The sequence below is a fragment of the Canis lupus genome, chromosome 15 (assembly GCF_003254725.2).
Source record: "Canis lupus dingo isolate Sandy chromosome 15, ASM325472v2, whole genome shotgun sequence".
Taxonomy (NCBI): domain Eukaryota; kingdom Metazoa; phylum Chordata; class Mammalia; order Carnivora; family Canidae; genus Canis; species Canis lupus.
The window spans coordinates 61397200-61412930 of record NC_064257.1 but is presented as its reverse complement, the minus strand read 5'-3'; the positions used below and the strand labels follow the sequence as shown (position 1 = coordinate 61412930).

Genomic DNA, 15731 nt, shown 5'->3' with positions numbered 1-15731 from the left:
TAGTGAGACCGCGGCGCGCAGCCGGGGCCGGGCCCGGGGGCGGGGCGGGGCGGGGCGGGGCGGGGCGTTGCCCGGGCAACCGCGCGCCGCCGAAACTTCCGGCCGGGCCGGCGCGGTCCCTGGAGCCCCCCGGCCGGGACCCCGCGCTCCTGGGCAGCAGCCGCGACGCCACCTGGGAGACGTCGTGGGGATGCACTTTGCGCACCTCCGGGGCTCCGGGGCTCCGGGGCTCCAGGGCCTCGCCGCGACCCCGACGTCGTTCCCGGCTGCCCCGGACCCCGATGCACCTGCAGCACCGGGATGCGCGCCGAGGATGCGCGCGGTGTATCCCCTGTCCTCGGGCGTTCTCACCCCGCCGTGCAGACCGCGGCCTGGAGCTCGAGAGGGCTTGGGAGGTGATGGCAGCGCCCCGACGGCGGGTAGGCCGTGACCTACCCGGGCTGCAGGAGCGCAGAACACACCCAGGGGCTGGGATCCCGGGGGGGGGGGGGGGGGGGGGGACGGGGAGCACCGGGACACTGCCCAGGGGCTGGGATGGGGGGGAGATGGGGAGCACCAGGACACTGCCCCAGGGGCTGGGATGGGGGGACGGGGAGCACCGGGACACTGCCCAGGGGCTGGGATGGGGGGGAGACGGGGAGCACCAGGACACTCCTCAGGGGCTGGGATGGGGGGACGGGGAGCACCGGGACACTGCCCAGGGGCTGGGATGGGGGGGTGGGGGGGGACTGCGAGCACCAGGACACTGCCCCAGGGGCTGGGATGGGGGGACGGGGAGCACCGGGACACTGCCCCAGGGGCTGGGATGGGGGGATGGGGAGCACCGGGACACTCCCCAGGGGCTGGGATGGGGGGGATGGGGAGCACCAGGACACTCCTCAGGGCCTGGGATGTGGGGGGGGGGGGGGGGACTGCGAGCACCAGGACACTGCCCCAGGGGCTGGGATGGGGGGGGACGGGGAGCACCGGGACACTCCCCAGGGGCTGGGATGGGGGGGGGGGACGGGGAGCACCAGAAGGTCCGGAGTGCGGGTGACCCCGAGGATGTGACACACGGAATCTGCCCATGGCCCTGCCCTCACTGAGTCCTTGTCCACCTCCTACACTTGTCTGCGGGGGAACAGCAGTAGCCTCGTGTCCAGGCGGTGAATGTAGGAATTTAAGGTCAGAGCAGAAGGGCGCTGCGCTCCCGGGTGGCCGAGGGCACTTCCTAGTCAGTAGTTTCGGGTAGCGGAGGTGTTGTTCCTGTCAGGGCTCCGCTCAGCCTGGCCTTGTCCCTGAAGCTCTCGCCACCTCCTGCGCCACCCATCACCGTCTGCTCGGGCTCCCTCTGCTTGAGCATGTCCCCCTGAGAGGTGTCATCAGGCTCCACGGCCTCTGCTCCCGTCTAAGGTCCCACGTCCAACAACAGCCTCTCCGTAAAGTACCGGGACAGGTCACATCCAATGACAAGCAATGGGCCGTGCCCTGTGGTTGGGGCGCCGAGGGCCACGGTGCTCCCACTGGGCCCATCCTCGGGCCTGGACACCCTCTGGGGCGACCGGGAGCAGGGCTGCAAAGGCCTGCCCCGTGGCCTCCTTCCGGACCACTTGGCCCCCTGCCCCAGGGTCCCCCTCTCCCTGGCCCAGGCGGTGGGTGGGACTGCAGCCCACTTTTCCGGCTGCCCCAACCCGCTGTGCTGTCCCCCGTCCTGTGCCGGACATGCACCACGGAGTCACACTCACCAGGCCTCAGTTAGCTGTGCGTTGTCACCTCTGTCTTGTCAAGCACCTGTTTGCTGGGATCCCAAGTCCTAGGGCGCACCTGTTTGCTGGGATCCCATGTCCTAGGGCGCACGGAAGGCCACCTGCATAGTGTCTGCAGTGCGGGAAGGGCTCGGTCCAGGTCGCTGAGCGGTCCAGACCTCGAGCCCTACCACAGTGGGCCTGTTTCCTGGGTGAGAGCAGGTGTATTGGGGAGGGGGGGTCGAATGGCTATTTAAATCCTGGACATGTAGGGCTGAAAGGAAACACAGGCAGGACAGCTGGGCGCCCTTTCCCGCGGCGAGGTTCAGGGAACAGTAACGGAGGTAACTTATCGAAGGCCTTCTGCGTTCCAGGCATATTCACAGACCTCATTTCTCTCATATCCCAGAATAACCTTGTGACACAGACGCTAGTGTCACCACTTTAGAACCGACAAAATAAGGGTCGGAGGTCACACGACACGTTTAAAGTCCCAGCTGGCAGCTAATCGAGGGGGATGCAAATCCAGAGCCTCTAGCTCTTGCGCCCTTGGATTTTCCAGGACACACACTGCTGGTTTTCCTTTAGTCACAAAGCCAGGGTGGGGACCCGAGTCTCCATTCGAGGTGTGATCCCCCTGCCCCAAGTCACCTCATCTCCAACATGAGGCATTGGCAGCCATACAAGGGCGTAGGAGGCAACTGGCTCCAGAGCAAACTGCAACCAGAGGCGGCTTGTTTAGCCCATCACGGCGTGCGGCGCGCCACCCGCGGATCCCGTGGAGTCCCGCAAGTCCTCAGCAGCCAGGAAGATGACCACGTAGGTCCTCAAGGGATACGGGATCATAATAAAACCCAGCAGCCATGTGGCAGAGTCCACGGGAAGAGGAAGAGGAGCCAAAGTCCCCCGGCCGCACACGCATCGTCCCCCTTCACCGCAGCAGCAGCGCTTTGGGCCGACCCGGCCCAGGTCCAAGCAAGGCAGGCAGCGGTCACTTCACAAGGCAGGACGCAGGCCCGGCCTCGAACCCTGCTCACACCCAGTGCTGTGTCCCTGGGAGGGTCTCTAAGACCCCCTGCGTCTCAACTCCCAGTCTCTCTTTCTCGTACAATAGAACGTGCCAGGAATGCCTTCCCATGCCTTTTTAATTTTTTTTTTAATTTTTATTTATTTATGATAGTCACACACACACAGAGAGAGAGAGAGAGGCAGAGACACAGGCAGAGGGAGAAGCAGGCTCCATGCACCGGGAGCCCGACGTGGGATTCGATCCCAGGTCTCCAGGATCGCGCCCCGGGCCAAAGGCAGGCGCCAAACCACTGAGTCACCCAGGGATCCCCCCATGCCTTTTTTAAAAGGCAGATGTTCCAAACTGGAAAGACAGGGGCACGGGGAAGCAGGGAGACCCAAAGCCACGAAAGGGGAATCCCTGGGTGGCTCAGCGGTTAGCACCTGCCTTTGGCCCAGGGCGTGATCCTCGAGCCCCGGGATCGAGTCCCACGTCGGGCTCCCAGCATGGTGCCTGCTTCTCCCTCCTCCTGTCTCTCTCTCTCTCTCTGTCTCTCATGAATAAATAAAATCTTAAAAAAAAAAAAAAAGCCACAAAAGACATAGTTCACAATCTACCTACTGACAACCCCTGGTAAACTCCCTTACAGTACAGCTATTAAAGCTTCGAAGAAGTAAAGACAAAGACGTCCTTGACATGCTAAGTATCTAAGACTTTGTCACCTTAATAGATTGCATTTCAAGAAAGGCTTAAAAATTTATTTTTTAAAGGTTTAGAGGTTATTTTTTTATTCACAGAGGTTTCATGGAGCATCAGTGCTTGGAAGTGAGCAGGAATGATAAAGGCACACGTTTTCCTTGGTGCCACAGCCACGATCCCACTAGATCTTCACCAGGTGTGTTGGCGATGGATGTGCCTGGAGCCACATTAATGCAGAAATTCATTTCTTCAGAAGGTAAGCAGAGGTTTCTTTTCTTTTTCTGATTAAATGCCTTATATTTCCATTTAAATTAAAAGTTCAGGTAAGTAGTAAATATGGTTTTATGTTTAAATTTCAGTAGTCTATATTAAACTAAATGGAAATTTTATCACAGGTATAAATCTTGATTATGGACTGTTCTGGATAACCTTCTGTTCACGCCAACCTCTTAAATTCTTCTTCTGAGGCACAGTCAGCATATCCTTCACTCTTTGTCCTTCTCCTTCTCCCCCCATCCCTCCCCTCTGTACTCTCTCAGGGCTCCGGCACCTCAGCTGTCCATCCCACTCCCTCACTCCCATTCCCTCAATTCCTTTGATTTAGTATCAAAACCACAAATTTTTTCTCAGTTGCTCTGGAATAGGTATTTTTTCTTTGACTTACTTTTTGGTCCTTTGCTATTTGTTTTATTGTCATCTTGTGCTCATATTAGGAACAGAGGAATATAAAAACTTTAAATTTCACCAATACTTGGGAGACTTTTCCCTGATGGTTGAGATAACGTTTTCTTGGATCACAATTTTCAATGACTTCAGTTACTGATAACAGACTTGCCTTATAGGTTCCTGGCAACGAGTTAAAAATACTGATTTGTGGGGCACCCGGGTGGCTCAGCAGTTGAGTGTCTGCCTTCGTTCGGCTCAGGGTGTGATCCTGGGGTCCTGGGATCGAGTCCCACATCGGGCTCCCTGCAGGGAGCCTGCTTCTCCCTCTGCCTGTTGTGTGTCTGCCTCTCTCTGTGTGTCTCTCATGAATAAATAAATAAAATCTTAAAAAAAATTGATTTGTGAAGTTAGAAAACACAAATCTTAAAAAGGAACAGGAAAACAAAACAGGCAACTTTCTTAATACGAAACTAAATAGATAAAAATCATGGACAATGTGAAACAAATAATATACAAACTTTTATTCAAAGATATTCAAGAAAGACATGTTTTGGTCATTTTAAAGTGAGATTAATTGAAGATCTCAGAAAAACTGTATTTGATCAACACACATGGCTACGCACAGAAAGTTCTCTCTTCTGTTAATAGCAGCTAAATTTATACACACAGAAAAAATTCTTAAGACCATGCAAATTCAGTTGAATTCCATACATTCATTATATTCATCAAAAACCTGCAGTAATGTTCATGCCAAAGTGTTACGTTAAGAAAAAAATTAAAGATACACACCAAAACATGACCAAGATTAAACTAAAGAAAATAATAAATAAGCATAATTTATATTTTATTTAAAAAAGTTTGGCATCACACATATTCAAGTGTGTTACACCGTGTTCATTCCTCAGAAGTGGCATTTTAAAGTGTTAAGCATTGTTAAATATCAAAAAATACAACTCTGTTTTACAATGTAGTACTGGCATAATTCAAAGTACTGTGCCAATTATAAATAGTATAATCAAGTTTCAAACATCTTTTCAAACATATTTAAAGGAAAGCATATAGACACACATTTATATGCACACAATTTGTTATACTCATGTAATCAAAGATATTTTATAAAAGCAAACAGTTTTATCCCTCAGCTAGTTTGTATACTTACATAGATTTTAATACCTGTTCAAAGATTTTCAGTTCCTGTGCATACAGATTTTTCAGGAGAAGGAATAAAGATAAAATTTAATTTTACAAGAACACACATTACTTTATCTTCCTTCACAAAGTAATCCATAGTCACTCAAGGTTGGTAAGAACTAGTCTTTAAGAAAGCAGCTGTTGTCTAAAGACTACAGAGTAAGTACCGCAGTCCCGGTTTCTTATTAAAATTCAGTCAGCTGCTGCTCATTGCAGAAAAAGCCTACGCAGTGCTTCTACCAAAAATAATCTTCAGTATCTGAGGCCTATTAAGGCAGCCGATCTGATCTTCTGCTGAGACTTAAAGAGCAGCCACAAGTGGAGAAGTGCTAGACTCTGAGTCGCTTCAGAAATACGTGGTGAAGCCTGCTTCTCATGTATAAATATGCCAAAAATGTCCTTCCGGCTCATAATGGTTTATCAATAACTGTGACCCCTGAGCAAAGAAACGAAGAAATACAATAGAAGTCACAGGCAACATCCTGTACCTCTGAGAAAAGAGTACGTTCTCTATTATTGGAACAACAGGGACTGAATGAATCATGGTGTTTCAAGATCTCTTTCTTCAATTTGAATACTACTGTCATTTTAACCTAAATGACACAGAAACCTCTGTTCATTATGGACCAGAACTGCATCAGACTCCTTAAATCCAGAACTTGTCTTTTGCTCGTTATAGTTATAATTAAGGAGCTGTGATTTTAATCAGGAAATATCAAAATCCACCTAATATTCAAAGGGACACGAACCTTTTGTGGGGGATGGGTATTTTCATTATCTTGATTGTGATGATGGGTTCACGGGTATATACAAATGTCAAAAGTAATAAAATCATACGCTTTAAATATGCATTATTCATTCTATGTCAGTTCTATCTCAATAAAGCCATCAAAAAAATTTCACCTGATTTTGAGCCATGTTATTCTGGGAGCCTACTATTTATAGTTCTTCCACTAGGTGTTGTTTTGCATGATACATAAACAACAGTGATGGTTAATTAATCTTAAACTCTTTTCTCTCCACTCCTGGGCCAATATTAGAATGAACATTAGAATTTAAAGCAACAGAATAATCATTGGAATAATACGCAACATACAATCTTAAAGACTCATCATTACATTTATTAAAGCCTATTACCTTTTATTTCTCTTCTCAAGAGAATGGACCAAAAATGGTATTTTATAATCCACCCAGTGCTATGCTTAAGTAAAACAATTACTCCACAATCTATGTACTATCATATGGCACCTGCGAGGGCAGATCCTGAAGTAGTCATATTTCTTGGACATCTGAGTAATGAAAGCCTTGCCACACAGTAAACTCCACTCGACTATATACAGATTTTAGCCACATTAAATTTTATAATATGATTCTGCACTGGGAAGGTTTGGAATTTTTTAATCAAATGACTGTAGAATAATAAAACAATACCAGTGCTTTATTTTAGAATATACACGTCCAGTATTATTTTGAGAATAAGAAACATACTTTGCAAAAATTCTTCTTAGAACATTCTTAATATAAAAATCATGGTACTTTTTTTCATCATCTACTAGAAGATTGTAAGAAAGTTAGACATTTACCTGCGTAACTTCTCCCTGTGCTCATACAAGATGACACAACCGTCCATTTATCAGTCGTTGGATTATAATATTCCACTGATGCCAAGTTACAGGAACCATCATCTCCGCCAACTACATATAACAGACCATTAACTGCACAAACTCCTTTAAAAAAAAAATAAGGCAGAGAGAAAACAATTATTTAAAAAATTGGGGTAGGGATCCCTGGGTGGCGCAGCGGTTTGGCGCCTGCCTTTGGCCCAGGGCGCGATCCTGGAGACCCGGGATCGAATCCCACGTCGGGCTCCCGGTGCATGGAGCCTGCTTCTCCTTCTGCCTATGTCTCTGCCTCTCTCTCTCTCTCTCTCTCTCTCTCTCTCTGTGTGACTATCATAAATAAAAATTAAAAAAAAAAATAAAAATAAAAATAAAAAATTGGGGTAAATATAAATATCCCTATATGTACATGGTGAGGTGATCCAGAGACACTTACTTCCTTGAAAAGAGGCAAGAAGAGAAGACGGTGAACATGAAAACAATTCCCTTTATGTTTGAGAGTCTAATACCACTTCTGAGCTCCCGCTCGTTCCATTTATGCAGGAGTTTTATATGGGCATTGTTTCAATTAACCTTCAGAATAACCTTACTTTATAGGTCAGAAACTATTTTAATTTTTATTTTGTCAAAAAGAAAAAAAAATTAAAGGTCAAAAGGTTTAACTATCCCAAAGTAGCTTCTTATGGAATCCTAAAGAAAAAATATATATTGGTAAAAGGTAAAAAACAATTCTGAATTCTGAAAGGATACTGAACGGTTAGGTATTTTATCTCTTGTAAAAGGAGAGAAAAGCATTATTTATTCATTATTACTAGAATAACTCACTTTTTTTGCAAAAATTCAAAACATCTAGGAAAGTATTTATAAAAAAAGATCACTTCTAATTCTATACTACTTAGAAAAATGACTATCAAAATTCTCATCTCTACTCTTGCTGACTCTTATCTATGCATAAATACTCAGATGCTTCTTTTTTAGCCTTAGCCTTAAGGTTGCTCGTACTACATATACTACTTTATTACTCACCCACTCCCAAACAATATACCTTGGACATTTCCTGAAGTTAATAAATACAGATCTACGTAATGATTAATGGCTGCTAGTAATTCCATCTATAATACCATAATTTGCCTTTTGCTGATATTAAGTCATTTTCATTTTTTTTCTTATCAATGATGTTGCAATGAACAAGAATCTCACACATATTTTTTGCAGACTTATGCAACTATTTTTTAAACATAAATTTTTACAAAGAAATTTGAGTCAAACAATAAACACCTTGTAAAAGCTCTTTATTTTAATGTGTACTTTAAAAGCATATCTATATATTTTTTTAATGATTTAAACAAGGTTCAGAGCTAACTGGTACCAGAGAGCATCAAAACATCTAGAAGGATACTGCCCACATACGGGTCTCAGTAGTTTTGTAAATGGTCTTGCTAACATAACTAATAGATGCTTGTAGATTTTTAACATAACAAAGTAATGAGTCCAAATCTCAATCCAACATTTAAAAGTGCACTAGCAATAGTATCTTCTGTGCTAATGCAATGGATCTTCTCTATACTCAAACTCAACTGTGTTACTATTCTAGTCTCTTGACAAGAAGCAAACATACCATTTTAATGTAGTTCAACTGCTTAAAAAGCAATAGCAAGATGACAGTTCTACAAATTACCACCTTATTCTTTTAGCTAGAAGAAAAGAGCTCATTTTGATTTGAAAACAATAAAACATAGGTAGAGGAAAAAATTCAGTCTATTCCAATCTTTAGGAAAATAATGAAAGCTCAAAATGCAATAAATTTCATAACCCAGCAAGGCACATGAACATATTACTGTGGCTTATCTAACCTAATATATACGGGGGTCAAGCACTTATTCTATTTATGGCCCAGATTTGTGGGTTTTATCATGAGACTATCTATAGCCAAGAGATTTTTTTTTACCTCACCAAATACAATTGATTGGATGAGGGGAAAGGTCCTTGCAGTCCTACATACTTAGTCTTCCTTCATAATCACATTAACTTAATTAGAAATATTTTTTAAAATAAAGAGAAATTACAAAGAGCATTTTGAGAGGGATGGAGAGTGCATCGTACAACATCATACAGTAGTATACAGTGAGTTTGAGAATCATGAGGAACTTATTTTGGACTATGGGAATAATGGCATTTTATTTTATTTTTTATTTTATTTTTTATTTTATTTTATGGATTTTATTTATTTGAGAAAGAGAGGCAGTGAGTGAGAGAGAGCATGAGCAGGGGTAGGGGGACTGGAGATTGAGGGCCAGAGGGAGAGGGAGAAGCAGACCCCGCACTAAGCAGGGAGCCCCATGCAGAGCTCAATCCCAGGACCCTGGGATCATAACCTGAGCTGAAGGCAGACACTTACTTAACTGACTGAGCCACCCATGTGCCCAAGATAGTGGCATTTTAAAGATGACTAGCATTTCCTGAAAAGACTATTTAGCTATCCTGAATGTACTTTCTGTTTTTATTTCTCTTCCATGGATCTTCTTTTTAAGCAGTTAGTTCCCTAATCTTGAAAACCTCAGCTTTCTTAAAATTGCTTTCAACAGCACCTGGGTGACTCAGCCGAATAAGCATCTAACTCCTGGTTTTGGCGCAGGTCATGATCTCAGGGTCCTAGAATTGAGCCCCATGTCGGGCTCTGCACTCAGCGGAGAGTCTCCTTGAGGGTTTCTCTCTCTCTCTCTCTCTCTCTCTCTCTCTGCCCCTCCCACTGCTCGTGTTCTCTAAAATAAAGAAGTCTTTTTAAAAAATTACTTGTTGATGTTGCTATTTTAGCTTCTCCAATTTTAGAAATCATGAACTATATTAAATTAGGGTAAGCTTCAAGCTTCAGATTCAGATAAACAACTAGCTTTTAACCTGGCATAAATATTTACTCAACTAGACTAAATTTCCTGAGAATTGGACCTGTAGTACATGGTACATGATATGCACTCACAAATATTTGTGGTAAGAATGAATGAAGTTAAACATCAAATATAGAGGGCTCTTCCTCTAATTTAGTCTCTGTATTATCACAAAAAGTAGCCATTATGCCAGGCGTTCACTATATAGGATTACTACATAAATTTCAGCCTTTAAAGAGCTAATCTATTAGAAAGTCCAAATCAGTAAAAAAAGAATGAACATATACAGCAATACCAGTAAAACTCAGAATACAAATCAGTATAAATTTCATAATCGTAAGATAGACAGATACCTGCATTTCTTCTGCACATGTTCATATCTGCAACCTGTCTCCATGTGTTGGTGGTGGGATCATACACTTCAACGCTTTTTCGTACTAAAGGACCATCATGACCCCCAACAGCATACAATAAATTGTTTAACACACCAACACCTATAAAACACAGAAAAAAACAAACTATAGTAAAAGCGACAAGGAATTTATGACACACTAGGGTTTATTTGAATGACTTGTAAAAGGAAGTCAATATTAAGGCTTACAATCTAAGAAATGGAAATGAATAGAATTGGCAAATGAGATTCTCAATAAGAACTATTATTCTGAAAAAGGTATGTCCAATAAAATAAAAATACTATGAGGTTGAAACCCAGAAAGGGAAAGTCCTTTAACATAATCCTTTTGAAAACAACTTTCATGGTAAAAGCAAACTAGTATGAAAGCACAAAACTGGTAAGGAATGGACACGAAGAGACTTGATTATTAAGTTCAATAAGGACTAAGCACAAAAATTAAAAGGAATGCCAAACAATATAAATAATTAAGTGATACAAGTGGCCTTTTATATTGCACTTAGGCATTTTACAAAGTGATATTTAAATATATCCACCACTACCTGCATAATTCAAAAAACACTTAACAGTCTCATTAAAATCAGTGTATATATAATATGTTTTCTGGTAATATGAAGAGAAGCCAATGAGTCATTTCACTTGTTTAATTCTTTTCCATCATTTTCGTGCTTCAATTGCTTAAATGAGTTTCCCACATACCGGCTCCACTCCGTCTGGTGCTCATTTCTGCTATATAGGTCCACTCGTTTGTTGTAGCATTATAGCATTCCACTGTGCTAAGACATTGACGCGAAGCTCCATCATACCCCCCTACAGCATAGAGCAAACCTAAACATGGAATCACAAAGGCAAGTTCATAAGAAGCCATCTTTTTACATCATATTTTCATCCACAGCAGCAGTTTCCCTTTTGTTACTGATTTTTATAAACTATGAAGATCTTGCCTAACGGTGATCGGAGGAGCTATCAGACCATATTATGAAGGTCTGCAGGGTGTGTATGAAATTTAACATTTTCATCAATAAATCTGAATGATAAAATAGGAAGTATACTCATTGCATCCTTGGATAACACTATTTGGTAAGTGAACAACATCGTGGGAAACAGAATTGAGTATGTTGGTAATCTTAGTAAGTCGGGGAAAAACAGTTAAATCAAGACCTAGTAGTACCAGTATATCGTGGAAATATTATTTGGCGATAAAAAGAAATGAGGTAGCAGTGAATGCTCTAACACAGGTGAACCCTGAAAACATTATTTTAAATTAGAGAAGTCAGTCACAAAAGATCACATACCGTATGATTTCATTAATATGAAATGTCCAAAAATGGGAAATTTATATAGAGACAGAAAGTAGAGTAGTGGCTACTGAGGTCTGGGGAGGATGGAGGGGACAGCCAAGGAGAGTAGGGCTGCTTCTTGTTCTAAAATGAATTGTGGGGTGGCGCAGCGGTTTGGCGCCTGCCTTTGGCCCAGGGCGCAATCCTGGAGACCCGGGATCGAGTCCCACGTCGGGCTCCCGGTGCATGGAGCCTGCTTCTCCCTCTGCCTGTGTCTCTGCCTCTCTCTCTCTGTGTGACTATCATAAATAAATAAAAACTAAAAAAAATCTAATTTAAAAAAATAAATAATAAAATAAAATAAAATAAAATGAATTGTGGTGATGGGTGCACACTGAATTGTACACTTTAAATGGGTGAATTGCACGGCATGTAAATTATATCGCCGTAAAGCTGTTTAAAAAGAAGTTAGTCAAAGAATTATACCCATAGTGGGGAGGGAATGAGAACCCACAAATCTGCCAAAGAAATTAAAAAAAAAAAAAAAAACCCACACCTTTAAAAAACAATTGTTAATGCCTTTCTTAAGCTCCGTTGGTGGACAAAGCATCTATAAATAAGTAACCCATGGATGGTAACCCATCCTCTGAAATGTGAAACAGCTTCTCCAGAAGTAAAATTCTGCACGTGTCATTTGATTTGTTCCCTAAACAATGGTATTAAGATCAGTTAACAGTTTTATATGGGTCATGAAGACAGAGAGAGAGAGAGAAAAGAAAGGGGTGAAGAAGAGGACAGAGGGAGAGGAGGAGGACGGGAGCGGGGGGGAAACGAGGGCTTCACATACATTAGTTTATACAGACCAGCTAATTTTTAAGAAATAAATAAAATCTACAATGACTATTCCTTTCCTTTTTTAGATGATCATTTCCTTGCCCATTTGGGAAACTGATATTCAGAGGATTGGAAGGATCACTCCTACCAATCAAGAGGCTACACGTGCCTGGAAATGTTCACCTGAAACAAGTGTCAGCACCCACCTCCGACAACGCCGACACCCACGCTGCTCCTCCTCGTGTTCATTGGAGCCACGTGAAACCACTCATTAGACTTTATATTATATGCTTCCACGGATGATAAACCTGTAATAAAGCACAGTGCTCTTCATTTCCTCCTCCCAAAGAATGTGAGGTAAGTGTTCTTTTCTGTGTAGTATCAGGGAGAAACACTTCAGGTCTGTTAAATGGGGCTAAAGTAAAAGAGGAAAATGATGGAATGTAAATATATCAATTACATGACAAACAGGATTAGCCTCTTTGCCGCAGGGCTCCCACCCAGCTGGCACTTCCTTTTTAAAAGCGGTAAGAGGAGTGACAGTGACGCATAAAGAAGCAAAGTTACATACTTGTATTCTCAACACTAGTCAACAGAAGTTTTGATGGAGTTTTTAAACTTATCCTTACAATACCTGTTAAAACACTCAAATGTCTCCTGAATTTTTTTTAAAGATTTTATTTATTTATTCGAGAGAGAGAGAGAGAGAGAGAGAGAGAGAGACACAAGGAGAAGGAGAAGCAGGCTCCACGCAGGGAGCCCGACGCAGGACTCGATCTCAGGACTCCAGGATCAGGCCCCGGGCCGAAGGCAGACGCTCAACCGCTGAGCCACCCAGGGATCCTCTGTCTCCTGAATTTTGTCTCCTGAACGGGACTCTACGTTAATTCTAATGTAAGACAGAAAAGACCAGAAGGAAGTCACCTGTACTGCCATCAAAGCCTCCCACGGCGTATAACAACCCGTTCAATACGGCGGCCCCCAGAGTGCTTCTGCGGTCTCGCATGTTCGCGACGCTGGTCCACTGATCTTTCACAGGGTCATAGGAATCCACGGTGCGGACTCTCAAGGAGCCGTTAAAGCCACCGACAGCAAAAACCAGCCCGGCCATGTAGACCATCCCTGCAAAAGACAGCCAGCAGTTAAGGACGAACATGCAACCTAGAGGCTGTGCTCCGGGGAGGCCACGCTCGTCGGAACGGGAGCTGCGCTTAGAAGAGCACTGACGGAGTGAAGCCCGCGCCGCAGGAACGCCTAACCCCGCGCGTGCTCCTTTCTAAGATGATTAAATCGTTCACCGGTGCGGCCTGCGGTATTCTGTTGACTCTTGGCTCTTTCAGAGACTTCTTGACAGAACTGAGTGTTGAGGCAATATGCACCAACTCCTTAAGCCTGTACACAGCTCCCGTGGCTTTCGGTTTTGGATCTTCTGCTCCTTATGTGTACACTTAATTTGCGTGATATCCTCCTGGTGTATCATGTTAGTGGGCTGCATCAGGGGGCGTGATTCTTCTTACTACAACCTATGAACTGGGAACGGTTTTTACGACTTTTAATGGTTGGAAAACAACCAAAGGAAAAAGAAGATTTTGGGACACATAGAAAACTACCAAAATTCAAATTTCTGCATCCACAAATAACGGAACACAGCCCCACCCGATCGTGGATGTAGTGCCCGTGACTGCTTTCGCACTATGGTGGCACCTGAGTTGGGACGGAGAGCGGACAACCCACAAAGCCTAAAATACTTACTCTCTGGTCCTTGAAGAAGTTTGCAGACCCTGAGCTAGTGAAGAGGTTAGGCAATCCCTGGATGGAGAAGCAAACCGCGAGCCTCTGGGTTTTAATCACCTTTTCACTTTTCCAAGCTTTCTCCTGCGGTTGCCCTGATCTGAGAAGCCCCTCTGATCATCCGCCCTGCTTTCAAGTTTCGAGTCCCAATGAAAGTTCTACATTCCTCGCACCACCTTAGCCTGGAGGGACTGCCTGTAGCTCCCGAAGCCCCGAGAGCAAATAATAGCTAGACAGTATATTTGGGGTCAGTAATTCATACGCAGTCTGCATCATTATCATCACTTTAAAGTGTTCAAAGTTTCATCGTTCTTAAATTCTGTAGTGCTTATGTCACTGCTCGGCTTGGGGGCAGGTGCTGTGCCTCAGAGTCCTCTGAATCCAGCTGGGAGATCAGGAATCACCAGTCCTAACTGCTGACCAGCTCGATGTTTCATATGATGTCATCAGACGAAGCATGTACCACGACCGCTCACTGTCTCGCCCCCTGGTGCTTTACACCCCAGCTCCCAAAATATGTACGGATGTGCAGTCCTTCGTGTGACATGAAGACTGCCCGTGTTGGCAGCTTTCTATCACAGAAAGGAAAGACTTTCCAGTCCCTGGTTCAATGAGGAAATGAATACTCAAGCTACTTCTCGGTAGATCTCAAGTGTCGGAGGAAAGCTGTGGGCAACAGACAATTCAAGTAGGCAGAGAATTAATGAATGGTGAAGAGTAACCCCTGGCCTTCCTGAGTGCCCTGGATGGAGGAAATGTGGTAGATCTCCAGGGAAGGCCTGGGTGGCCAGTGAGCAGTGGACACCGCAGGCGGTATGCTTCAGCAGGAAAATGTCCTATATCCCGAATCACAAGGAACAGTGGGGAATGTTCCCTGTGGAAATTTGGGCCACTGCAATGTTCATTTTCTTTTCTCTACAACAAAACAAAAATCTATCATATCTTAGAGATATGTAGCGTGCTAGGGTAGTTCAGGCGACAAGGAAGAAAACAAAAAATGACTCAAGCTATGAGTCCAAACACTCTGGGTAGAGAGGGGGTGGACTAAAAGAGCCGATACTCCCCAAAGTTACCTGGAAGCACCCAGAAGTTTGAATGATTTTGCCAGAATTCCATAGTTAAAGGGCATCAACTCTAATCTGAAGTGGGTGGGGAGGCATACTGTGCTTTCATGAGGGCACAATGAAGGTCAAGCTTACCCATAAATGGTACACTTCAGAATGGACCCAGTCTAATTACTTATGGTGCAATGAAAAGGAAACTGGATCAGGAATCAGATATGAAGTAAACTAATTATAAATATCATGGAAGGCTCCAACAGTAACAATAAAGATAAAATACCTAAGAATAAACCTGCCAAGAGACATACAGGACCGTATCAAGAAAATGTTAAAAATCTACTGAAGAAAGAACCAAGTCCTATCACCAGTCATGTAACTAGTCCCATCACATCTTATTTTTTTTAATTAATTAATTAATTAATTTATTTATTTATTTATTTATTTATTTTTTCCATCACATCTTAAATCATAAAGCACGGTAATTATAATGATAATTGCTCTGTGTTGATGCCTAAATAGAATATTTAGAATAAAATCAAGTAGATGTAGAAATTTAGTGT

At 43.8% G+C, this 15731-nt stretch overlaps 1 protein-coding gene across 1 annotated transcript in view; it reads right to left on the bottom strand.

Moving 5' to 3' along the window:
- Nucleotides 1-4595: 4595 nt before the first annotated feature.
- The window catches only part of KLHL2 (kelch like family member 2), a 97132-nt gene continuing 85996 nt past the window's right edge, over nucleotides 4596-15731 (bottom strand). The window contains exons 10-15 of the mRNA XM_025439342.3: nucleotides 13244-13441; nucleotides 12526-12627; nucleotides 10905-11033; nucleotides 10147-10287; nucleotides 6873-7016; nucleotides 4596-5725 (exon numbers count right to left, since the gene is read on the bottom strand). Coding sequence (XP_025295127.1) covers nucleotides 5697-5725; nucleotides 6873-7016; nucleotides 10147-10287; nucleotides 10905-11033; nucleotides 12526-12627; nucleotides 13244-13441 — 743 coding nt within the window. The 3' untranslated portion in view covers nucleotides 4596-5696. The remainder of the gene's footprint in view (nucleotides 5726-6872; nucleotides 7017-10146; nucleotides 10288-10904; nucleotides 11034-12525; nucleotides 12628-13243; nucleotides 13442-15731) is intronic.